This window comes from Podarcis filfolensis (genome assembly GCF_964270895.1).
Source record: "Podarcis filfolensis genome assembly, chromosome: 5".
Classification (NCBI taxonomy): domain Eukaryota; kingdom Metazoa; phylum Chordata; class Lepidosauria; order Squamata; family Lacertidae; genus Podarcis; species Podarcis filfolensis.
Genome location: NC_139608.1, coordinates 8,712,594 through 8,739,041, shown reverse-complemented (window position 1 = coordinate 8,739,041; position 26,448 = coordinate 8,712,594). Strand labels below are relative to the sequence as shown.

At 42.7% G+C, this 26,448-nt stretch overlaps 2 protein-coding genes across 7 annotated transcripts in view; one reads left to right on the top strand and one right to left on the bottom strand.

Moving 5' to 3' along the window:
• Nucleotides 1-10,010, bottom strand: part of MCF2L2 (MCF.2 cell line derived transforming sequence-like 2) — a 227,602-nt gene extending 217,592 nt beyond the window's left edge. For all 4 annotated transcript variants that reach the window (XM_083612712.1, XM_083612717.1, XM_083612719.1 and 1 more), the window contains exon 1: nt 8,835-10,010. In XM_083612712.1, the coding sequence (XP_083468838.1) occupies nt 8,835-9,009 (175 nt within the window). In that variant the 5' untranslated portion in view covers nt 9,010-10,010. The remainder of the gene's footprint in view (nt 1-8,834) is intronic.
• Nucleotides 10,011-10,091: 81 nt separating this feature from the next.
• On the top strand, nt 10,092-26,077 carry RFC4 (replication factor C subunit 4). Of its 3 annotated transcripts, XM_083612958.1 has the most exons (12): nt 10,295-10,344; nt 10,711-10,780; nt 12,305-12,458; nt 14,020-14,098; nt 18,868-18,947; nt 20,011-20,130; nt 20,852-20,995; nt 21,268-21,388; nt 22,390-22,515; nt 23,551-23,631; nt 24,987-25,103; nt 25,886-26,077. In XM_083612958.1, the coding sequence occupies exons 3-12, from the start codon at nt 12,325-12,327 to the stop codon at nt 25,979-25,981; spliced, it is 1,098 nt and encodes a 365-aa protein (XP_083469084.1). In that variant the 5' UTR covers nt 10,295-10,344; nt 10,711-10,780; nt 12,305-12,324; the 3' UTR covers nt 25,982-26,077. The 3 variants fall into 3 exon arrangements, with proteins under 3 accessions (XP_083469085.1, XP_083469083.1, XP_083469084.1); XM_083612959.1 differs by lacking the exons at nt 10,295-10,344; nt 10,711-10,780 and adding an exon at nt 10,092-10,180; XM_083612957.1 differs by lacking the exon at nt 10,711-10,780 and having other exon boundaries at nt 10,235-10,344.
• Nucleotides 26,078-26,448: the final 371 nt, after the last annotated feature.

The following is a 26,448-nucleotide window of genomic DNA, read 5'->3' as shown; positions in this document are numbered from 1 at the left end:
CTCACATTGGCAGCGCATCCACTATGCTATATGAGGAAACAGCGTGACAGCTGCATACAGTGGGTCTCTCTCACCCGCAGGAGAAAACACACACACACACACATTTTTACATGTGATTCCCCCTCCCCTTCTGCTATGTTTATTGTCTGATTATATATACCTTGATTATTGAATTCAGGCTTCACACGATATCAGTAATATTTGTTGTTGTTTAGTCGTTTAGTCGTGTCCGACTCTTCGTGACCCCATGGACCAGAGCACGCCAGGCACTTCTGTCTTCCACTGCCTCCCGCAGTTTGTTCAGACTCATGTTTGTAGCTTCGAAGACACTATCCAACCATCTCGTCCTCTGTCGTCCCCTTCTCCTTGTGCCCTCCATCTTTCCCAACATCAGGGTCTTTTCCAGGGAGTCTTCTCTTCTCATGAGGTGGCCAAAGTATTGGAGCCTCAGCTTCACAATCTGTCCTTCCAGTTTTAATAACCTGGCCTCTTCTGTTTTTTGTGTTAGTGTCGTTTTTGTGGGTATATTCTGCAACATATTATCAATGCAATTATAATGCATTGATTTGTATATTTGTATTAAGACTGTCCACATATCATTTAATTTTAGTAGCAGCTCTGATATGCTTCTCCAATGTTGCTATCCGACTCTTGCACTATAGCACAACAAAATCAGGATAATAAATAAATCAGACCATTTGTGATGTTCAAAGTTACAGGATTTCAGGAGGAATTTATGGGACGTGCAGTGATTGTACTCCAAAACATTTGCAGGTGCAGACAGTACTGAAAGCAGGATTCTGGAAGAGCCCTTAGCACAGATCTACAGCAGGCTTTTTCCTAGGCCAAGAGAAGAAAGGGAATGAGAGTGGAAATGGTATTGTGCTTAAGGAAACTTACTGTAGTTAATTCACTGTGCTTGACCACAACACACTGTGCTCTGAGGTAGTGGCGCCCGTCCTGTGGAACGCCCTACCATCAGATGTCAAAGAGAACAACAACTACCAGACTTTTAGAAGACATCTGAAGGCAGCCCTGTTTAGGGAAGCTTTTAATGTTTGATGCATTACGATATTTTAATATTTTGCTGGAAGCCGCCCAGAGTGGCTGGGGAAGCCCAGCCAGATGGGTGGGGTATAAATCAGTGGCGTAGCGTGGGTTGTCAGCACCCGGGGCAAGGCAAGTAATTTGCGCCCCCTAACCCGTGGATTTGCGCCCCCTAACCCGTGGATTTGCGCCCCCTAACCCATGGATTTGCCCTAACCCCAGATGTTGCGCCCGGTGCGGCCCGCCCCCCCTGCACCCCCCACGCTACGCCACTGGTATAAATACTACTACTTCTTCTTCTTCTTCTTCTTCTTATTATTATTATTATTATTATTATTATTATTATATCTACTGCAGCACAACAATGATTTTACTTTTTGCTTTATACAGCATTTTACAGTATATTTTTGTACGTACGCAAACGAAGGTAGCAGAACCAGCCCTCAAACCTGCAAACTGTAATGCATGAAGAAATCCTAATATGTCAAATGACAATGCATAAAAGTCATTGGCAGTGCAAACAAGGGGAGTAAGCATAATTTTGTACACTGTGCAGGTGACTGTGTATAAGCCGGAACACGGTAATACAGTTTATCACAGATTACACCAGCACAGAGACGAATTTATGTCTAATTCTGCTCTCTGTTAGGGCAAGCAAAGAGAAGCCTTATGTAAACATAGCATCCATATGCAGGAAATCCCATGGGACACCAAATTAATCATTTTCTCATCATTTAAAAATAAAACATTTATGTGATTCCCTGTGCACACTGAGGGATGCTCTCAGGGGGCTGGGTCAGGCTGGGAGCAATTTTTAGAAATGGAGGAAGAGAGCGCGCGAACTGACTGTTTAAATTGGGAAAGGTATAGGAGCAAAACCTATTGGGTGGAATAAATTAAATAAGAGTGGGAATTGCAGATCAGGGCTGTCCAGAAGCAGGCCTGAGCTTGAATACATGAGAGGAGCAGCTGCCTTTGGATAGATGCTGATGGATCCCCTGGGTATTTCCAGATGTCCTTCGTAACAGCCATAATGGACAGAGAGCTCTGATCCCAATTTGGAGCCCAGCTGGTCTGCTGGACTAGATGTATAAAAAATGGATAGAGCAGTTGATGAAATGGACAATGACAATCACATTACAATCATATTTTTAAAATCATAGAATCTTAGAGTAGAAGGGACCCCCAAGGGTCATCTAGTCCAACCCCCTGCAATGCAGGAATCTCAGCTAAAGCATCCATGATGGATGGCCATCCAACCTCTGTTTGAAAACCTCCAAGGAAGGAGAGTCCAACGCCTCTTGTGGGAGTCTGTTGCACTGCTGAATAGATCTTACTGTCAGAAAGTTTTTCCAAATGTTTAGTTGGAATCTCTTTTCTTGCAACTTGAAGCCATTGGTTCGAATCCTGCCCTCCAGAGCAGGAGAAAACAAGCATGCTCCCTCCTCCATGTGACAGCCTGTAAGTTATTTAAGATGGCTTTCATATCTTCTCTCAGTCTCCTCTTTCCCAGGCTAAACATACCCAACTCCTTCAAGAGCTCATCGTAAGGCTTGGTTTCCAGACCCCTGATCATCTTGGTCACCCTCCTCTGCAAATGTTCCTGTTTGTCAACATCCTTCTTAAATTGTGGTGCCCAGAACTGCCCAGAACTGGACACAGTATTCCAAGTCTGACTAAGACAGAATAGAGTGGTACTATTACTTCCCTTGATCTGGAAACTTTACTTCTGTTGATGCAGCCTAGAATGACACTAGCTTTTTTTGCTGCTGCACCACACTGTTGACTGATGTTAAATTTCTGGTTCACCAGGACCCCTAGATCCTTTTCACATGTACTGCTAGTAAGCCAGGTGCCCCCCATCCTATATTTGTGCATCTGGTTCTTCCTAAGTGTAGACTCTTACATTTGTCCCTATTGAAATTCATTTTGTTAGCTTGCACCCAGTTCTCCAATCTATTAAGGTAGTTTTGAATTCTGCTTCTGTCTTCTGCATCATTAGCTACCCCTCCCAGTTTGGTGTCGTCTGCAAATTTGACGATGTCCTTCATCCAAGACATTGTACAACAACAGGCCCAGGACAGAACTCTGCGGCACCCCACTTGTCACTTTTCCCCATGATGACGAGGAACCATTAATGTAATACTTAGTCATACAACAATTCAATACAAAACAATCGTACCATTCATATCAATATCAATTACACATATAGTTGGCCCAATCATATAGAATAATAAAAATAAAGTACCAAGCATGGTATACTTAAATTAATAACTACCGTATACAAGTCACCTCAAGGGATCCCTCCGAAATCTTCTGCATGTTGAGGGTTGACTCCAGGCCTGTTATAGCTGGGAGAAATATGAAATAAAAGCTACACCAGTGTTCACTGAATGTGTCTATGCTACTTCTATTTGTTCTCCTTCTAGTCTGTTTTGTCAGTTTTTCCATTAAGGCCTAGCTGTACCAGTTATTAATCATTTTCAAGCTTGCCATTGCTCAAGGCTTCACAATTATGATTCTTGCTGCCACAAAATAGTCAGTAGGTCCCCTTCATGTACACACAGGAGTGCTATCAAGGGGTTAGGTTTTATTATTTGGCTTGTTATTATACCAGCTTTGTGAAATATCATTGCCCAGAAATCCTGGACCACTGGGCAGGTCCACCACATAGGATGGAAGATACCTGTTTCCCCGTACAGTCTACAGGATAGATAACTGGTGGTTTCTGTGATTTTGCTAAGAGTGTAGCGAGTCCGATACAAACCATGGATCAGCTTGAACAAATTATCCCTCAACCTGGCCAATATTGAATGACAGGCCACCCACTCCCACACTCCACCCCATTTTGCTGGATCAATAGTTATGTTTAAGTCACATTCCAAGGTTTGTTCAAGATAGGGACCCTCTCGTTTCTGATAACAATATGCTATAAAGTTCTGATAACAATTCTTTATCTGTAAATGATCTTTGAGAAATTAAATTCTCAATACATGTAAATGCTCTAGTGTCTAGTAACCTCTTTTTATAGAAATAAAATGTTGTATTTGTAACCATGCATGTCTAGTGGAACGTAGCTTTCCCTTCATTTCAGCATTTGATATGGGATTATGTCCAGAGAAAATGTATTTAAAGGAATAAAGTCCTTGTTTCTCCCACTCTTTAAATTGTTCAAATTTATATTTATTATAGCACAGTGGATGGTTTAAAAGAGGTATCAAAGAGAAAGTGTCTGAGATTAGTAGTTTAGCTTTCTATGAACTGGGTAATATGGCTGTTTGGTCTTGTTCTAAACATTCTATATTTATTTGTTTTGGCCTTCTATACAGTTGTTTTGACCTTGTATCTGTCAAGGTACATGGGATTGATTACAGAAAAGGGAGAAAAATGTTTTGGCATATAAGTTAGCTGCACAAGATCCAGTTGTATCTGGGTTACTACTGCCTGTTGCCTAGTATTTTTCAAAGAAATAGTTTTGGAAGAAATAAGAAAAATCAGACTATGTACTGTACTGTCAGTTTAGTGTAGAGGTTCAACAAATCTAGTTTTTGCTGCATGCATGGGGCTGCAGAAAGCCAAGTGATATAAAACTTGTATAAAAAACAAGTAAGCACTCTCAGTTGGGGATGTATGAATTTGTTCAATTTAGTTTCTCTCCGTATCCAATTTTGCCAATCTTAAGTTCAGTTCTTAACATTTCAACAGCAGTTTACATATTTTAAAAAATCTAATGAAAATTCACCAGCCTTTTAGTGCCAATTTCAGTAGTAGTAGTAGTAGTAGTATTAATAATAATAATAATAATAATATTTAATACCCTCCCCATCTGGCTGGGTTTCCCCAGCCACTAAATATATATATTTGTATGCATTCTTAAGGAAATCAGCCCTGAGTGCTCACTAGAAGGACAGATCGTGAAGCTGAGGCTCCAATACTTTGACCACCTCATGAGAAGAGAAGACTCCCTGGAAAAGACCCTGATGTGGGGAAAGATAGAGGGCACAAGGAGAAGGGGACGACAGAGGACGAGATGGTTGGACAGTGTTCTTGAAGCTACGAACATGAATTTGACCAAACTGCGGGAGGCAGTGGAAGACAGGAGTGCCTGGTGTGCTCTGGTCCATGGGGGCACGACTAAACAACAACATGCAATTTGGCCTAATATACACATTATCTTTTGCAAAGCATTTCCCCCTAATACTATGCATGCATGCACACTTAACGCTGGTTGTTTCCTACCTTGGTGAACTGCATTGCAAAATTCCAGAGTAGTGCAAATTGAAAAGGATGGCTGTGTTTCAATTCCTATGTAAATTGGGTAGATTCTCCTTTAAGTGCAAACTGAATAGAATTTCTCCTTCTTCCCTACTCTACTGAGATGCATTCCTTTAAATAAAATAACCACTACCACCTTCTGTATTGTTCCTGACTTTGACGCTGGAGATACCTCAGAGCTATGGTATTTCCTGAGAGTACAGAAATACAGACAAGGGGCCTGAACTACACCTTTGCTTTTGCATTTGCTTGAAAGTTTATGGCATGAATTTGTGGTTAAGGGATGGGAGATGAACCATTAGCTGGATAGAGTATTTACGGTAATCAGAATTCCACCTACCAGCGTACTTTGAAGTCTCCTCCATCATAAAACAAGCGCAGAAAGACTCAAATAAGTGAATTACACCAAATGAGCATTGCCATTTCAAGGGAGCGAGGCTGGCCCTGGATGTCTTGCTGCTGGGACCAAACACAAAATGCCATCCTCTGCTACGTTTCTGGGGATGGACGCATGGCAGGCGTGCAGTAAAGGAGGAGATGGTTGCAGAAGACAGGGGCAGGAGGCTGTGAGTGGCGCACTACATGAAGGCTGCATCTGCCAGCTCTGCAGCTCTCTGAGCCTGCAGACCTGAGGCCAGGGATACTCCTGCAGATGCTCTCAGCGATCAAACCGGGATGTAAGGGTTTAAGTGGTTCCTAAGGAACCCTGGACAAAAGTTGTTCAGGTCTTTGTAGCCAGTGTGGTGTAGTGGTTAAGAGTGGTAGTCTTGCAATCTGGGGAACCGGGTTCGCGTCTCCGCTCCTCCACATGCAGCTGCTGGGTGACCTTGGGCCAGTCACACTTCTCTGAAGTCTCTCAGCCCCACTCACCTCACAAAGTGTTTGTTGTGGGGGAGGAAGGGAAAGGAGAATGTGAGCCGCTTTGAGACTCCTTAGGGTAGTGATAAAGCGGGATATCAAATCCAAACTCTTCTTCTTCTTCTTCTTGTAAATTAATATAATTAATTGCACATGCAATAATTAACATGTATTCTGGGGTGATACATTTTGTCACTTAAGGCACAGAAGCCAAATAGTTAGCCCTTCTAGTGGTTTGTTTTTTTAAAAAAGAAACAGCAAAAACAAACCTGACAACTGCTGGGAGAACGTAGAATCATCTTTCTGTTGTATAGGCCTAAGCTGCAAGTGCACAGAGCCTGCAGGATTGCCCTGCAAATTCATTTTAAACACAGGGTGGGTGTGATAAATTGTTGTGTAGAAATAATTCACGGAAAGCCAGATGAATATTGTGCAAGAGCAAATGTGCTTCCCTTCAACTCTGTGAAGACAATTCTATACACCCAGAATTTCCACAACCCATTCCTTCTTCTTCTTCTTTAAATAAATGCTATAATTAATCCATTCTGTGCAAGTAACATCCCCTTCCTTGTACTGTACAGAAAACAACTCTTGTGTGTGTGTGTTTTTAAAAAAAGACAGGTGCCACACTGCACAAATACTGCTGACCCTTTGCTGCCCTTGAGTTGTGATTTGGTCTGATTCAATAGAGGATGCCGCCACTGTGCCCAATAACAGGAAGCTATTTATTTCAAATTGCCCAAAACAAAATTATAGCTTTCCTTTCCCAGTAGAATGATGTAATTTTCAGTATGTTGCCTTCCTTGCAGCTACCTTTTCAATAAACTGTTGTTGCTATAGAGACCCTCTCCAGGTTAGCTGTACGCCCTTGTATAGCTCCTCTCCCAAGTGATTACTTCTCTTGCCGTCTAGTTTAATTGTCAGTTTGTGCCTTTGCTTTTGCTCAATAATGCGTGTAGCGGAGCACTTCTTGTACAAGTAAGCACTGTTGACTCTACAATGACAATCAGGGCCACGACAACAGGATAGCTACAAATCTGCTGAGAGAGTTGGACTTCATCTATAGATACTTGTTGTACAGTAAAGTAATGGGCCCTTTCTAGTCCCTGTTGCACAGACTCTTATCAGTGGCGAGCTGGCCATACCACCTGGTGCCTGTCTGAAAGGAAGGAAAAGGTAGCCACAGGACTTGCCTCAGCATCCTTGAGCAGGAGTCAGGGACCCCAACACTTCAGCAGGTCCAACCACTCTACTGACTTTTGTACAAATCTGGTATATTGGAAAAATTGTGTGCAGAAAACAATATATATTATGCCTGCCAACCAATATGTATGAGATCTCCATCTCAAGAGCACAATGTATCTGTGTGGACGTAGATGGTGCAACACTGCTTTCTGTGTTACTTCCTTTCAGTGTCACTCACCTCCATGTGCAATGTTAAGTGATTTATGTAGGCGTCTGATTATTTAATAAACATTTTACACACCACTTGATTGTAAAAACAACCACCACCACCTCAAAGCAGTTTATTCAGTTAAAAAACCAACAACAAATGAAAGTGTGTAACCATCTTTGAAAATATTGCTGAATAAAAGTGCAAGGAGGTTTATCACAAGCCTCTCTTGAGGCTCCTCCACTTACCTTATCCACAACATAAGGATTATCATTAATAATAATTACATTTGTTAATAGCTTTATCTTGCCCGAGGCTACCCAAAGAAATAACCAATCAATCAATCAATCAATCAATCCACAAAGATGCATTAAAACACACACACACACACACACACACACACACACTCAGCAAGGTTGTTACAATCTCTTGCAACCTATCTGTTGCCTTAACCTCAAACTTTCTTCCCCACTGCCTGTGTTGGAAATTGAAATATACTCAGAGTCAAGAGTGGATTTCATGCTCTTTATTCAGCTCATAGTGGTGAGGAGGAATGGAAGTTCCCCCAGAATGTCTGCTTTTTATACATTATTTATACAATGGGCCCCACGTGATTGGCTAATTCCGGGATTCTCCTGTAGGCCAATCAGGTTGCAGATTCCCTTCCACATGGAACTGGATTGGGTGGCTCCTGTGGACCAATCAGACTGCTTCATTCTGGATCCTATTGTTCTAGGACCAATCAGACCGCTGCATTCTGGATCCTATTGTTCTAGGACCAATCAGACTGCTGGATCCTATTCAACTCAGTACATAACAGAAACCATCTGTCTCGGGAGGCAATGGAGAAATGTGCCCTTTGTGGGTAATTATGGATAATTATGTTGGGATGTTTGGGGTGTTAAGGGAGGGGTAGTACCCCTGGTGGGGGACATGCCTTCTGGGGTCCTATGTCCACCTTTGGTCCCCCATCCTGCACTCAGCCCTCACCTGTGGCTCCAATAAGCTGTCAGCTCATGGCACTGTGGAAACGGCTTCGACTGGCCAGCTAGGCCTACCAGGTGAGGGTAGCCAGTGGGCCTCAAACCCTTGGTGAGTTAGGGACTTCCCCGCATGCAAAGACAGGATCTGGCAGATTGAGTGGACAGGACCAAAAGCAGGTCTAATAGTCAAGAAGGCGGTTTCTGCACATGCTGTAGGAGGAAAACTCTGATCCTAAACCTCAACTGCCTTGCAACTATACTCAAGGAAAAATCCGTACCTGCTGCCTTGTGGGACATCTTCAGGATGGGAAAAGGCTGAGCAGTAGACCCTAAGGAGGTTGGATGGCTCCTTGTATGCCTTTCTGGCAACTCCTGCAGCCAAGCTGGTGCTAAATGTCTTGCTCTGCTTTCCTTTGGGGCAATTAAGTGAGGCCGAGAGGGGGGTCTTGTCATCTGGGCAGCCCAGGACCTCCAGACACATTGCCCAGGCTTGCGCCCCAGGGAGGTCACTTCAATGCTGCTAACACTGGCTCCCTCTACCCCCGGAGGCGCACTCCTTTGTCTCTCGAGACTGGCAGGTGCCAACCATGTGAGGTGCTTGGTTGATTTCCTCCTCCTTGGTGTGATTGTGTACAGCTGAAAACGCTAGCAGCGTTAAGATAAATCCAGCAGTGTAAACAAGTTTCGATGGACGCAATAATGGAATACCGAATGGCATCGTTTTTGTACAATATGCAGGGATTTATGATACTTAAAATGAACCACGGAAAGAGAAGGGAAGTGATTCTTATTTTAAGGATGTAAAACGAGTATTTTAAATTGTAAAACTGAAAATTTATTAAAAGTTACATTAAAAAAAGAGAACGAGGCAGGAAAAAACACCCAAAAGGTCTTTTCACAGTTCACAGTATCAGTCTGAATCAGGGCCGGCCCACCTATGAGGCGATCGCCTCAGGCGGCAGAATCCACAGGGACAGCAGATGATTATGTAGATATTTATTTGTCCATTGTTTCCAATATATATCTTTATTCCTCGCTCTTGTTCCTCATGCAGCTCTTCCCTCATGCCTTCTTCCCTGACAGGGAGGGTGAGGCACCATTTTGTGGTTCTCCTCAGGTGTCTAAATGTCTAGGGTCGGCCCTGGTGTGAATGAACATAAAAGGGCTGGGGTGGTGGGTGCGAACCCTGAACGTTTCAAAATGCCTGGATTTCTACATCGTTTCCAATAAGCGACGAACGGCCCCGTATGACTAACAAAACGCTGCCTGCAGCTAAAACACAAGTTCAACACTCGAGGCACCCTCTCGCGCACGCATGCGCCCCACGACCTGCGCCTGCAGGGAAGAATGGTCGGCAATACTTTGCGCGCGCATGCTCAAATCTCTTCTCACGCGGGCAATTCCCTCCTCCTCTATCTAGAGAACGGGGAGGAGCTTACAGTTCAGCGCACGCGCGTCGCTCCCCTCTCGCAAACGACGTTCGCCTCTCCGCCTTAGGCGAGGGAAGGCCGGCTGGCCGGCCCACATCTCCATATATGGCGCGGCACGTGATGCGCCAGTGCCCTTTCCCCCCCCCGCCACCTTCCTTCCCTCAGGGAACGGAATCTCGCGTCGGATCTCTATGGTCCGCTCGTATTGCTAGCGCGCCCTTATACATACGTATATACACGGAAGTGGTCCCGCCCCTTGACCCAAACGATCGGTTTTGGCGGGAGTTCTGGGGGAAGGGAAGGGAAAGGGAAGCGCTAAAGAGGCCTGAGGAGATCTGTGCGCGCGGCCGCTTCGCAGGTGCCTTTAATGAGGGGGGCGCGCTCTCGCGGTGGCGAACCCCTTGAAGAAGCGAGCGGGGGGGGGGCGGGAAGAAGGGATTTTATTCCACCACCTCCGTCCCACCCGCTTCAGGGATCCGGGGCGCTGCTGTGTTTTGTGGGCCGTGAAGAGTCCCTGTGTTTACTTAGATAACATAGCCCTGTTTAGGGAAGCTTTTAATGTTTAATAGGTTATTGCATTTTAGTGTTCTGTTGGAAGCCGCCCAGACCCAGCCAGATGGGCGGGGCATAAATAATAAATTATTATTATTGTGTAGCTGGAGCATTGAGGGGGTGGGCGGAGGGTGGTTGCTTACACTTGTTGTTGTTGCTTTATCCTGCCCAGGGCAGCCCCAAGCGACTTACATCCAACCAACCAGAGAGACAAAAATCATCGAACAGATAGATATAGATATGTAGGTAATAGATATATATGCATAAAACTATATATATATATGTGTGTGTGTGTGTATACACACACACACACACACACATACGCACACTGTATATTGTATGTATGTATGTATGTTGATGTTTAAATTTGGAAATATTGGACAAACTGAAATAGAAATACCCTCCCGCAGGAGTGGGGGTGGGGGTTGCTGTCGCTGCCCACCTGCTTTTGACAGGCAGCTTCCAGGCCCCAACTGCTCCCCTTCCTTAGGGCTGCTTGCTTGCTTGCTTGCTTTTGTATTTATAGTCTGCCCTTCCCCCATGCGGTCTCAGGGTGGGCTATATGCAGCTTAGTTACAGTTAAGTCATGTAGAGTGTCCCACCCCAAAGGGGCTTGTGCAAAAAAGGTGCGCCTAAAATGTATGTAGGGATGCGGCCAAATGCTCCTGGAGGGAGAGTGATCAAGGTGTGTGTGTGGCTACCGCAGAAAAGGCAGTCTCTTGCTTGACTGTCTCACAGGATTTTAGATTGTGGCAGAACTGCTGGCAGGGTAATCGAATCACAGAATTGTAGAGTCGGAAGGGACCACAAGGATCATCTAGTCCAACCCCCTGCAATGCAGGAATCTTTTACCCAACATGGGATTTGAACCCACAACCCTCAGATTAAGAGTTTCATGCTCTACTGACTGAGCTATCCCTTCGCCCCTCCAGATCTCAGAATTTGGGGAGCTTGATACAGTCTGCTTATCTTTGAACAGGAGATGTAAGCCAGGGATTCCTTCAAACAGAAAAGTGTTCTCTGACAGCCCTTCAGATAGAGGACTGTTCACTGTAAAGAAGAATGCATGGACATCGAAGGAGTTGTGTAATTGTCATCAAGGTTTCTGTACAACTTGCTTGCAGATTGTAGTGTATGTTTCATGGATGTGCATAGAGAAGCCATGATTGGGTGCAGCTCATGACTGGTTCAAATAAAACATACACCACAAGGTAGCCAGTGTAATGCTACGCAGGTGCTGTGGACTACAACTCACATAGTCCCATATCGTTGCCTATACTGTTTGGGGTTGATGGGAATTGTACACCACAGTTCTCTGAATTGTGAAAGGCACCTTGTTGCCTGCTCCTGGAACACACACTTTACAAAAAGCTGGATCTGATACATTCTCCTCTATTGAGGTGGAAGCCAGCTGGTCCATGAAATCAGCAAAATTAAACTACTTGTTCCTGTTGTATTAATCTCATGATTTTAAAGTGTGAAAATGACATTTCTGAGTAAAAAGGCTTTGTTGGTTCTTGATCATATGACAACGTATCCTTGCAGACTTCACCCTTTTTGTTCTTATATCAGAAGAAAAAAATATAGCCTTGAAGGCTTTTCTGTTTATAAATGAAATGGTTCAACAAAAACAATTGCTTCACTGTTTATTCTTATCAGTGGTGACAGGATTGAGGCAACTGAGAAATGAGTGGAGCTATCAAATTACAAAACTAATTTTTCAAATGACACGTGTGCATCATTTCCTTTCCATTCCTCCTTTGCAGACTGGTGAGAAACAGCAGCAATGCAGGCATTTCTGAAAGGACCATCTTCAATCAGCACTAAACCCCCATCTACCAAAGATCGGGGAACAGCTGCCACTGCAGGAGGCAGTGGGGAGGGCAAAAGGGTCAGAGCTATTCCCTGGGTGGAAAAATAGTAAGTATTGGACTCTGCTTTGGAATCTAAATGAGCAGTGTAATTGCCCAAGATGAATGCGAGGGATGAAGAATGCCTCTTGCTTGCCTGAGTGAAGGGGTGTGTAGAAATTGATTCTTGTATGGCTGGCATGTACCCTGCTGTGCAAAGATAAAGAATTGCATCTGTTGATCTGCCCACTATTTCCTCTTGACCCACCCACCACTGGCATGCAGCCCCCAGAAGGTTGACCATGTGGAAATGTGGCCTTTGGCATAAAAAGTTTCCCAGCCCCATTGCTAGGGAAATGTGATCATCTACACTGGAGGTGTTTTAAATCATAGGTTTTCAACTTTTTTGGAGTCCATGACTCCCTTGACCAACTACATTCTTTCTGCGGCACCCCTGTGGGGCTCAGGAATCCAGTTATGTCACCCCTTGCCTGCAGAGCTGGCAGCCCCATACCCCTCCTCTGTGGAGTGTTCCCTCAGCCTCCTCTCCCCTCTCATTGGGAGTCCTCTGGGCAGCCGCCACCCATGGTCTCTGAGCTGCCCCCCACCCCAAAGAGAGGTGCCTGGGGACTGGTGGACTGGCTGGATGGGTTCCCTCCCTTGCTTGCTTACTCCAAGGCCACCTCAGCTCCTGACAACCAGCACCCCCAGGCGAGCCCAGAGGCACCATTTGCCGGGGGAGCTTGTAGCCAGGGCTGCTGTAACAAGCAGCCATGCAAGCCTTTGGGAGGCAGAGACCCGAGAAGGCATCTGAGGAGAAAAGGAAGGAAGGAGGGACAGGGCCAGTGTTGCCCTTGGTACCCTTGACCATCAGTCAAGGCACCCCAGGGTGCTAGGGCACACTGGTTGAAAACCACTGTTTTAAATAATGGCTATGACTGTAACCACTAGATGTCTCCAGATATATCATGCCTCTCCTTGTGTTGGTGCTCTGTTTCACTTCAGAGGACTGTGTTATATGAATACCAGTCCAAAGTTAATTCTCGTATATAAGCAGTGCAGTGTCAGAGGAGTGGCCTGTGGAAGATTGCAGAGGTTCTTTCTGTGGAAAAGTAGAAGCTGAACTTCTGTTGACAGCTTCTTTGATGTTGCACTGCTTGCACACGCAGGCCACGTTGCTCATCTGTGGCTGGTTACTACATCGCCAGATGTCTATCTTTTTGCATCAGAGTATTAGCTATTAAGACTTGCTGCTTTGACTGAAATATTTGTTAAGCTCCAGATTTGACGGGTTATTTGCTTGTTTATCTCTGTAAAAAGAAAAAGAAAAGCCGGCAGCTGCAGAAATTTATTAGACTCTGCAGTGTATTCATTTAAAAGCTTTCCTAAAATTGTTTTCAGCAGGCAGTGAAATAGCAAGGAAGCCAAAAGCAGGTCTTTGGAATGATTTCCACAGGATGGGTGACACAACTGTGACAGCTGTGCTCTGCATCCTTGGACCACTAACTTCCATAAAAGAGAATTGCTTTGCTCATTGATCTAAAGGAACAGAGAAGTTACATGTATCGTTACTTCTGTTCAGAAAATATTAATAATACATGCTAAGTTTTTTTCATTCTTTTTTTATGTAGCCGCCCAAAATGCATGGATGAAGTTGCATTTCAAGAGGAAGTTGTTGCAGTACTGAAGAAAACCTTACAAGGAGCTGACGTGAGTGTTGTAGTTCTCCCAACACTTCGTGGCATATGCAAGTTAATTTTTCCAGTAGAAGATAATTATTGTGTGTAGTCTTATGAATCATACTTTTGTGTCTATATAGTCAGAATAAAATTTATTGGCCGTTCTGCAGCTGTATGCTCCCAGAACAGCTTACAGAACAACAACAAAAATCACAATAAATCCTTAACAGTTGAGAGTTAACGTGTAATATGGCACAACTTCTTGAGTGAGTCTCCAGGAGTATCATGCTCTTGGGACTCCTTTTGTGGGGAATAGATTTTGATGGCAAAAAAACAACCAGAAATAAAAGTTCTGGAATGGTATAGGAAGCTGCATTGTCCCGTTGGTCCATCTGGCACGGTACTGTCTATACTGATTTGCTGCAGCTCTCCAGGACTTCAGACAGACATCTTTCTCAGCCCTTTCTGGAGATGCCAGAGACTGAACAGTGTGCTGCTCTGCCGGTGAGCTACGGCTCCTGCCCAGTTTAATCAGCCCTTTCCCAGTGCCACTGCTGAAATAAACTTCAAAGGCTTCCCTCTGCATTTCCTAAAAGAAGCAAATGAACACCAAACTCTGAAACAACCAGGGTTGCATATCCAGTGCTAGTCCCACTCAGAACAAACCCACTGAAGTTAACAGGCATGACTAACTTACAGTCATTAATTTAAATGCATTTCCTCTATGCATAGAACTTAGCTAGGTACAACCTCATGTGTATTTTTAGGGTTGTTAAACAATGCTTTAAAATGTGGCAATAGAAGCTAAGACAACTCTGCCCCCACCCCCCGCCCTGGCCTTTCTCTTGTCGTTTATGTTAGTGGCTGGTTTGGCTCTCTGGCCCAAAAATACACCCGTACTTTGGGTCACAGAAAAGGTCAATGTAATTCGCTTGCCCCATCTCAGGTTTCCTCCCAGGCCAAATCCAGCACTCCACTGCATGCAGACATTTCACACTCCATTGACCTGCTTGCAGCCAGTTGCCCATTGCACTTTTGTCTCAGCAAAACATCAAATAAGCAGAGCGAGCCAACCCTTAGGTCACAGTGCCTTACTCCTGCCTTTTTCTACCTCTGTGGTGATGATTGACTTTGGACAAATGATTGACAGATAATGCTGAGGCTCCAGACCTACCAGTTTAAATTGTAGAAAACTGGATGTCTGGGTGCAAGGCCTGATTGAGGAGATTAGGGCCTTTCCGAATAGGGCTCCCCCTTACCCTGAAAGGAACACATGAAGGTACTACAAAATAAGTACTGTGGTACATTAAGGGCTATGGCATAAGCTTTCAAGGACTACAAAAAATAATCGGGTACAGTTAATGTAATGGCACCATTATAAATCTGGCCTAGTCTATGTGAAATAGAACATTGTACAAGTGGACTTGCTCTTGCAATGGGACTTCCCCCTTCCTCTCCTTCCCCTGCCCTGAAGTTCCTTGAACAGTTCTCAAATTTGCTGTAAAGGATTGGGGGATCTTCCGGAGATATTAGGGGGCTTCAGGGAGAGGGGAAGAGGGGGAAGTCCTGTTGCATGAATGGAAGTCTGTTCCTCTTGTACATAGACCCAAACTTCTTCATTGTATTGGTTTTAACTTAGTGCTAAGATGAGCATTGTCTCAGTACAAGGATTTCCTTTTGCACAATGAAATGTTCTTCCCCCTCTTCTTCCGCATGCCCCTATGATCTGTTCAGGGGTTTCCCTCAATCCTCTAGAGCAGATTTAGGGACAGCATAGGGCATGTGTGGAGGGAGGAACTACCTTTGCCTTAGAGCAAAAAATTAGCTGAATGCCACCCTTTTTCTGTATCTGATGTTTCACATAGAGCTCGATCTTGCCTTCCTAGGGAAATGTGCATCATATTTAATCATATTCATCCTTTGTATCATTCTTCCCAGTATCTGCTTTGTATGAAAGGCCAGTAATACTTGGCTCCTCCTACTCTTGTAATCTTTTCATTCCAGCTGTTCATTACAAGAACTCTGTAACTAAGAAATAGTACCTGATTTTTTTTTTGTTTTCCTCCCCCCCCATTCCTTTTCCTTTTGTGTCATTAAAAAAAAAGATGCCTGAGGTCTTACATCTGTATGTTGCTGCGATAAAGCATGATAAAAATGCTTTTAAGTAAATAAAATACTTTGCAACCTAGTCTTTTGGTAAGAACGTTTAGCTGGAGTTTGAAGAAGATATGCTTCCACTGGAACATCTTAAAACTTGCAGCTAAACTGCCACTCCATCTCATGCATTCTTTGGAGGAGATAGCAAGTGCTAAGGCTAGTTACTAATACTTGTGGGGGAAGGGCACGGCTCATTTCTAAGAACTCAACTACAACAAACATTTCACATGTTAAAAAGCAGGATATCTCTTGTCAACACTGCTCCAGGGCACCTTAATCTGCCCCTGAACATGTCCAATCTCTTTAGCACCTGAAAATTTTTTTTCCTTCCAGTAGCACCTTAAAGACCAACTAAGTTAGTTCTTGGTATGAGCTTTCGTGTGCATGCACACTTCTTCAGATACACAGTGTATCTGAAGAAGTGTGCATGCACACGAAAGCTCATACCAAGAACTAACTTAGTTGGTCTTTAAGGTGCTACTGGAAGGGAAAAAATTTTTTTGTTTTGACTATGGCAGACCAACACGGCTACCTATCTGTAACTGTATTTAGCACCTGAAGTAGCTATTTGCGTCCTGTATTGAATAGTTACATTTTAAGATGATTCAGAGTACTACATGGGATATTTGACCATCGTTAAATAATAAGTAATCAATTGACCAGCGTCTTGAAATTAGTCTACAGCTAGTTAGAATAGCTCAGTTGGTTAGAGCGTGGTGCTGATAACATCAAGGTTGCAGGTTCGATCCCCATATGGGACAGCTGCATTTTCCTGCATGGCAGGGGGTTGGACTAGATGATCCTCAGGGTCCCTTCCAACCCTACGATTCTAACATGTTTTCTGCGTAGAAATGTCCATGCTTTTGAAAGTGTTTTGCACCGTGTGTTGTAAATTTCCACGTATCTTTAGCCTGATAACAGGCCACCTATAGGCACCATAACTTCGTCATTGGCAACAGTCAGAAATAGCGTAGCTTGGTCATGTTACAGCTCTGCTAAAAATACAGCTATTAAGTTAGATAAAGGATTAGGAGATCCTTCATCGGACCTTACTGTAGGTGCCGGCTAAATGTGCTGTTCAAGTTTGTGCTATTCATTCATTGATTGGTAAGTGTAGGTTTTCTGCAAAAGTACCAAATGTTGAGTAAAGTAGCAGGATAGTGGCTGTTTGGTGTGCAGCTCTGCTTGTGTATGAACCCCACAAACCTGCAGAATAGTGCATTATTCCTGCCATACCATTATGAAAATGAAAATTCAGATGGGTCCTGTATAACCCTAAACATGCTCTGAAGAATGGAGGTTGGAATCCACAGAACCAAGCAGTGAGCTCTCAGCACACCCAAGGGGACGTTTGGGTTCCATGGAGCACTAAGTGGCAAATGGCTCTTTAAAAAGATTGGTGTTACTTTTTATCTTTTGCAGTAATCAGAGACAAAGACACACAGATTTTAAAAATGCAAGCATGAGCTTCTTTTTAAAAGGGGAGTGGATATGATAGTCTGATATTTCTGTGGTTGCAAGAGAAAGGACCAGAAATCCCACTGGTTTCTTTCTCTTTCTATTTTTGCCCGAAGGTTTAAAACATACATGTTCATTAGTTAGTATTGTCAATTGAGCCCCATGTTGGGCAAAAGATTCCTTTATTGCAGGGGGTTGGACTAGATGACCCTCATGGTCCCTTCCAACTATACAGTTCTGTGATTCTAATTGACAGCCTACTTGTTTGCCTGCAGCCCAATGTTCCATAAGCCAAAAATGCTGCTGGATAGGTGGCCATTTACATATTTCAATTTTATTATAGTGTCATTTTGTCAGCAGGTGTGTGAGGGCTCCTGGTCCCCTAGACTTGCCCTTCGACAAAAGTCTTGCTTGCTGAAGGACTTCCTCAATGTGATTGGCTATTTCCCCCCCCCCCCCCATGTAGAGCTCCTTTGAGGGATTGGGCAGAAACAGTCACTATTTAAAAAAAAAAAAGCTGAAGGAAATTGGTTCAAGTAAAACACAAAAGACACTTCTGTGTGTGTTCTGTGACAAAATCCAAAGCGAGTAACTCTTGTTGATTTTAATAGAAAATGTTCCTTTGCATTGTTACAAGAATTGTTATAATTCATTTTTTTTTTAAAAAAGCAACTTAATATCATTTATTCACAATTAGTTCATTTCATAGTTAGCATAATTACCAGACCTGTTGATGATTAAATTGCCTTTTGTTATTACTTTAAAGTATTAAATTAATTAGAACACTAGATTTCTGTTTGACCAAATCATTTACTGACCTGTCCTGTGTCCAACTCAAGTATGCATCTCTGTATAGTATTTAAAATATCTAAAGCATCTGTTTCAATTCTTTCCTTCTGTCTTGGGGTTACCAATTTCAACATTTTGAAAATAAAAAACTAAAGCGTAAAGATAGCATTTGAAACAGGCCGCTAAATATTGATCAGATTAAAATCTATGCCTGCAATTATACACAACTCTTATTTGCAAAATCGTGTCCCATGCTTGAGTTGTGGCATAGACACCTATGTATGTGTTGTAAAACAAATACTCAATGATAACATCGCCTGAGGTTTCTTGTTCCTCTAAAAATATCCACTTACAAAATATTGTATGACAGAATTGTTTAACCTCTTGCTGTTGCAGCTTCCCAATCTCTTGTTCTATGGCCCACCTGGAACTGGAAAAACATCCACTATTTTGGCAGCAGCCAGAGAACTCTTTGGGTAAGTGTGGGATCTAGTGGCATTCAAGTGTCTGTTTCGAGTCCGACAATCCTCTAGTACTTTTGGTGACTTAACAGTAGGCACTTGGTTTAGTGCAACATGAAGAGGCAGAAATTAGGCAGAGTGAATCTTGAGTTTGCAGGCATTTCTCTTCCTCCAGAAGAGATAAACCTGTAGTTAACATCGGCAGAACAGTTTTAAGGCATAGTTACTGAAGCTGAGACTTTAAGAAAGGTAACCAAAAGGTAATTTTCCAAACTGAGCTCATGATGATTTTGAGTGTTTGGAAGCAAAACAGTAATGCATGGCTGCAGAATTTGTGGCCACAAAGTCTAACACTATGTATTATGGAGCAAGACAGGTACTTGAACTGGCCACCCCCATTCATGCAGTCTCCTCCTTGAGACTAGGTGGGTTTTTTAAAATGAGATTTTCCTTCAGTTGCATTTTCATAACTTGCATATATAAATAGAGAAGAGATGCACAAAAATGGGGGGGGGGGGAATGTCACTCAGTGATTTGAGTGTTTTGTTAATTATCCAAGTGAGTTCCTTTTACAATCAGTATAGAAGTTTTAACAAATTTAGGACGTTCTGATCCCTAATCATAGGGCTAGAGAAGGCCTTGTATGCCTTCTAGTACAGCCTTCACCAAGCTGATGCCCTTTGGACTGCAATTCCCACCAGACCTATCAAGTACAGCTGATGGGAGTTGTAGTAGGGAACATATGGAGGACACTTGGTTGGAAAATGTTGATCTAGACCAACTTCATGCGGGAAATCCAGAGCTTACACCCTTTCAAGTTGAGATGCTTTATCCTAGTCTGTATCTGTTTTGGGCACAATTGTTTTTATAGTTTCATGTTTTTGTTGTCAAATCACTTCGGGATGTTAGTGATTCATAAGTTAAATAAATAATTAATATGTAGTCCAGTTCCCCAGGCAAAAGAGAGGAAGGGCAGCGAGAAAACCTTGTTTTAACCAAGGAAAACCAACGTCTAGAATTCAAAACCAGATTAATAGCTTGGGTTAATATTTGGCCGAATTTCTATTCTGATAAACAGACCCGAACTGTTCCGGCAGAGAGTCCTCGAGCTGAATGCATCCGATGAACGTGGAATACAAGTCATTCGAGAGAAAGTGAAGAGCTTTGCTCAGCTAACGGTGTCGGGAAGTCGTTCAGAGTAAGCACAATGATCAAAGCTGCTTTGTAGGATTGTATTTCTCTCTGCTTTAGTTTTATAAGGGTTCGCTCTGTAATGCTAAATTAAGCCACGAGTCAGCATCGCACGGTGGATTTTGGGCTCTCAAGTGAGTCACGGGAGCATAACTGCATTCTGAGGGAATTTATCCTTCACATGTCTTGCACCACTGTACCAGATAGGACATTTATGGAAGCCACGAAACTGTGTGCAAGCTTCCCAAATGCTGAATGCACTTGTCTTCTATTGCACCCTGAATGATTCAGTTGCTGGCATACAGACAGCAGCTTGTCAGTCGTTGTGTGTGACATTTTATTTCCAACATTCAGTCTGTCAGTTACTTGAAGAGTTGGCTGAGTTATGGCCAAGCTGGCTGGGGAAGATGGGAGTCTGTGGGCCACGACACCAGGGAACTCAAGATTGCAGTACGCTGGAATAGTGTGAGGGATGTTAGCTTGTCCTTCAGGCAGCAAATTGTCTTGGCCAGCCCTGAATACACTGTCAGAACTTGAACAGGATATGTTCTGAGACACGTGTCATCCTTGAAATAGAAGTTCTGAAATATTAAAACATCTTTCAAATCTCAGAAATGGATAAAAGTGGCTAAGCAATACTGATATCATCATTTGTTGGATTTGCAAATATAACCTGCACTAGTACCTTAAGTTGTTAATGCATGTTTTTGCAATGGGTGTGTGTTTAGTGGCAAGCCGTGTCCCCCGTTTAAGATTATAATCTTGGATGAAGCGGATTCTATGACTTCAGCAGCTCAGGCAGCTTTACGGCGCACCATGGAGAGAGAATCCAAAACAACACGCTTCTGCCTTATTTGTAATTACATCAGCAGGTATGTATGCGTTTCACCATGCTTTCTTACTTATTGTTTGATGGAAAACATTTATTATTTCCTAGTTCCCATTGTAAAAATCCTAAACTTGCATTGTAAAGAGTTGCTTAATTCCCCTTGGAAAATGAGGAACCTAGCACAATTGATGCATTGCTAAATTTTATTTTATTGCTAAGGGGCAGGAAGTATTGGAAAATATATTGTCGTGTTCTGCGGAAACTAGAGAGGATGGATTCCTCTTGTATTTGCGTTTCACTTTCTCTTTTTCACAGGATAATTGAGCCCATAACATCACGATGCTCCAAATTTCGTTTCAAGCCCCTTTCAGACAAAATCCAGCAACAGAGACTTCTAGACATTGCTGAAAAGGAGAATGTGACAGTCAGCAGTGAGGTAGCTTTTCTGTTCATTCAGAGATTCATTGTTTTTAATTCTGTGAAAAGAGACGGACGCAATTTTATTCTGGGTCACTGCTGAGCTACATGCATAGTATAATCATTACCCCTATTTTACAGAAGGGGCGTTGGTCCAGCAACTTAGTCAAAATAATTAAGCATAGTTAGGGAATTTCTGTGCCAGGTCAGTGGTGGCTAGTATTTTTGGCAAGTGTGCCACAAGTTCAAAGTACAGACTAGTGGCATTCTAGAGTACACAAGTGGTTTTGCAGTGCAGTGGTATAGCCTTACCTCTTTATTAAGTTTATTAAGCTAGGGTGCAGACTGCAGTGCAGTGCTGGAGAGGCTGGGTTTAGGCCTGCCTCTTCAATATCAAGACACATGCTACCCTGCTTTTATTCAGGAGTGCTGCAGCCTCATGCTGCCAGTGTCACGGGGCTTTGTCTGGAGCAAATAGTGCCTACCCATTCATACCAGTCCTGGCATCTGCAGTCACACTGTACTGCATCTCTGTTTAAATAAACACAGTAGGTCTCTCTGGCAGCAGTGAGAGAGCTCACACATAGTTACAGAAGAGGGAGGAGGAAACCTTATTTGTAAATTATTTGTATATTTGATTAACTTTGCTAAAGGAAGCATTCTGTTCTAGCTCAAACTTGTGAGATTAAACATAAAGCTTACTCTTGTGTTCCTAGAACGTTATCCATGTTGTGATACAGAGATCTGACAGTGTTGGACAAAAGCCATGGGGACAGATCACACCACTTATAACGTGATTACCATGAGAGCATTTGTTGATTTGTAGTTGAGAAGGAAAATGTGTAACTACATGTGACAAATGGGGAAAGTGCTGTGTTTGCCCCCTGAACGTGTTAGCCTTCCTTCTGAATTGGGTAAGATATGGAATGTGCTGTAGGAAAAGAGTACTTCAGAAAAGGATCTCAACTGTCTCATCTCTTCTTTGATTTTCTTATAAAGCAGTATTTATTTCTTCCATAGGCAGTCTCTTACCTTGTCCATGCATCAGAAGGGGACTTGAGAAAAGCAATCACACTTCTTCAAAGCGCTACACGATTAACAGGCGGGAAAGAGGTCACTGAGAAAGTTGTCACTGAAATTGCAGGGGTAGGTCTAGTTTGCGTATTTCAGTTGGCCCAGTCTATGCTTGCAATTATTGGAAAACTGCTTACATAAAATGGTATTTTTTCTTCACAGCTATCTGTTCAGTTGTACCACGCTTGCTTTTTCTTTCATGACTTGCCCTGAATACTAAAGTTCACAGGGGTGCAAAACAGGGCATACAGAAATATATTCCATAGACACTTGTGAATTATTCAAACATGAAGAAAAGCTTTTGAATACAGTCCTCTTTCATTTTGCTTAATTTTCTGTTTCTGCTAGGTCTGACTGATTTATTACATGTTTATTTACTAGGTGGATGCTATTGCATCTAACTTATGTCACAGGATCATTTATAAGTTTGGAAATGTGAGACCAAATCCATTCCCAAAGCAGAATCTTGGGGCAGAGCATGTTGTCTCTGAACACCTGTGGTTCTGGAAGTTTGAAACAGACTTATGTTTGCTGATCCAGCAGAAGACAGAGAGGCATAGAATATGGCAGAAATCAACACCTTGGATAATCTTTCATAAATTGCATTGCAAATGTGGCAGAACTGATGTTTCTACCATCTTGGTTCCATGACGAAGGGGTGGTTAAAACATAGGAAGGATACCTAATCCACTCTGAACCATTGTCAGGAGGGAAATGAGGCCATGGCGTGAAGTTACGGTATCCCCAACAGATATTGCAACTACACACGACTTTCACTAATCTACTGCTGCTGCTTTACTGCTAATCTAACCGCTGGCTCTCACTAACTGTGGGGCAAAGGGGTTCTGCCATCCCCTTTTTGGCACTGAGCGATGAATGAAACTGGAGGAAAAACCAGTGGTGCAGCAGTTGCCATATGAGGATTTTCCTACCTAAAAGGTGTGTGTAAACCCTAGAACATTGGCTGAAGTGAAGACGACCTAGATAAAATGGTATGTTCTGGTGATGGCTTCTGAACTTTTGCCTACACATCAGGACTTGCAGTCACTGTTTCTATTTTTTATTCTCGGTGCTTCAATGTTTTTCTTCATGCAACTTTTGTTTTAGATTGTCCCGCAAGGAATTTTAGACGGTCTACTAACCGCATGTCAGAGTGGTTCATTTGAAAAACTGGAAGCTGCAACAAAGGTAGCTTGCTTTAGATCTAAAATGTACAAGGTTAAGATCAGATTTTTTTTTAATGCTACTTTTCTTTCTGTATTGGCAAGTTGTAGAGGAGGTAGTAGTGGTTATGTAAGCATGTTGAAACAAAAAACTGCTCGTCTTTAAGCCAGTCATGGTGTAAATGTAACATGAACTCCCTGACATTTATTCCCTGTGACCTTAGGTGGGAAAGCACTCAGAGGAGTAGCACTCCCTGGTTACAAAAATCCCCAGAAGTAAATGCATTATGTGTGGGTAAAATTTATTTTACCCACAAAAGCATTGCCTACTTCTGTCCCTGGTTCTGTCCACTGATATGTGCCCCCTTTCCCCAAAGGGAGTGGTGCCCTCCAGCTACAAAATGTGCCTTACACACCTGAAAACAGCTCTGCAGTCCTTACTGCAATGTGTATCCAAAAACTGTAGGCTTGCATTAATCTCCAACACACTTCTTGTGGGGCGGCACATCTGATAATCCCAGATCCTTTGCTGCCAAGCCTGACATTTCAAGCCTCTTGGCAGCTTCACTAGCTGCCCTACTAAGCATAAGTGGTAGCTGCACATGAAATGGCCTTTCTGTAGTGCGAGACTAGGTGCATGAGACATTGGCTTGCGATTAACAGTGCACGTTAGTACTTTAAAAGCAGGAGTGGCTAACATGTCATCACAACTTGGCCCCTGGTGATGCTGAAAAACTTTAGCTAACTACAACTGTTTTAAGGTTAGAGCTTCCCTAAGCTCACTTCTTGCTTTAGAGTGTTGTATATACTTCCTTACAATTGGGTGATGGAATAGATGAATTGTGAAGATGAATTTTTAGTTTATCGTACCTCTTTAGTCTTTCCCGGCAGCTGGTCTGTGCTTAGGCATGTGACACACACACGTATTCCATAATACTCAATGAGGCTGACTCCAAGACTTCACTTAAGCTAATAATCTGATTTGTGTCTAAAATGACTCATTAAACAATGGTGTGTTACTTGTGTACAATAAAACAAGATAGCCTCCTGTTGTCTGAACCATCAAATAATCCTCTGGGTATTAGACAAATCCAATTTAAACTACCTGTTCTGAATTTGTATCACGTAGCACGCTTGTATTTGGTAATACCATTACTCGCTATTTTCAGAAATCTCATATTGTAATATACCTTACGTGGTATTGTAGGGAGCCAACAATAAACTAAGCTTTGTCTCTCCTAGCTTTTTGTGATTTACAGTAAGTCAAGGAGTACTTTCCGTCTGCATTGATGTAATATTTTGGTTGTCTAAGCCTGTAGCTTATTAGTTTAAATCGGGTAATGCTAGCTGCTTCCAATATTTGTTTTCCCCTATGTCCAGAATCTGATCAATGAAGGTTACGCAGCTACTCAGTTTATAAACCAGCTTCATGATACCATTATCGAGAGGAAGGATCTCAGCGACAAGCAGAAATCTGTTATTGCAGAGAAGCTTGCTGTGAGTCTTCATTCTGTTTCAGTTCTTTTTACATCTAGAATGCATGTTTGCTTGTGGTTTGGGGGCTATAAGAAATCCATTATTTGTGCATTAGTGAATTCTTCCCAAAGAATGGTATCCTAATGGTACTCTCCCTGTAGGAGGCAATTCTTCTTTTATGGTAACAGGCAGTGGTAAGAAGGGCTTCAAGAGAAATGGACATTGGCCGTTGTTACCCCAGCCAACTTGCTTGAGCTACCTGTCTAGTCATTACACACAATGGAAAAGCAGAGGGAAGATTTTTAGCATTGCTCTACATTTATGCAGTGATTAACAGAGATATTTTATTCCTGTTCAGAACAGGAAGACACAAGTTTACACGGATTTCACAGGTGTGATTTTCACTCCTGCTAGGGAGAAACAAAGGCAGTAGCTTTTTGGGTGTGCCTTTTTCTGTCCTGGGAGGGAAGGAGACAATACCTGTAGACCAGTCTTGTTAGTTACAAGCAACTGCAGTGCCTGCTTGCAAGACTGGCTGAGAAATGCAAATTTAAATTTAGGTAGGGATTCCTCTAACAAATGGTCATACAGAGCTCTGCCAACCAGCTTTAGAAAATGTTGGCTTGAGTAAAGTGTACTTGGGGGTGGTCAAACTATTGGTTTTGAAGCTCCCTACAGCAGCTTGAAAAACTGATTTATGTTCCTGAGAGGCAGGGAGATGTAAAAGTCTGCTCTTCTCTGATTACATTATATGGTTATCTTGGGAGATCTTGAAAACTTGCAACTTTTCCTTTTTTTGGCAGGAGACAGACAAGTGCTTGGCAGATGGGTCTGATGAGTTCTTGCAGTTGATTAGCCTCTGTGCGGTGGTGATGCAGCAGCTAATTCAAAACAACTAACAGCACGGCAAAATATTTTCCTTTTGATTACTTCATCCTATTTGATGCAGCTATTTGTGGTACTTTTTGATAATAAAATACAGCCTTTGTGCCTGACATTCTAGTGGTATAACAGTACAATGAAAATGAGTTTTACTTTTACAGCATTTCCGCTGCTTTAAAAAAAGGAATGCAACTTTTTATTCTTGTACTTTTTTACTAAATGTTATACTTTAAAACTAGTACAGTGCTGCCATAGCTAAGCATTTGTCATTTCACCTTTCATAGTCCAGTTCACTTTAACATTCTTTCTACTGTATTGTCATTCACTGGGATTTTGGTTTAGACTGCTGTATAATGCACAAGAACTCAGGATAAGTTTCTCTACACCTAGCGGTCTTATTGAAATAAATTATCCCGTGGAATTCAAAGACTTTACACAAATTATGGCATAAGCTTTACAGACTTTGTGTCTTAAGCAGGGCTAC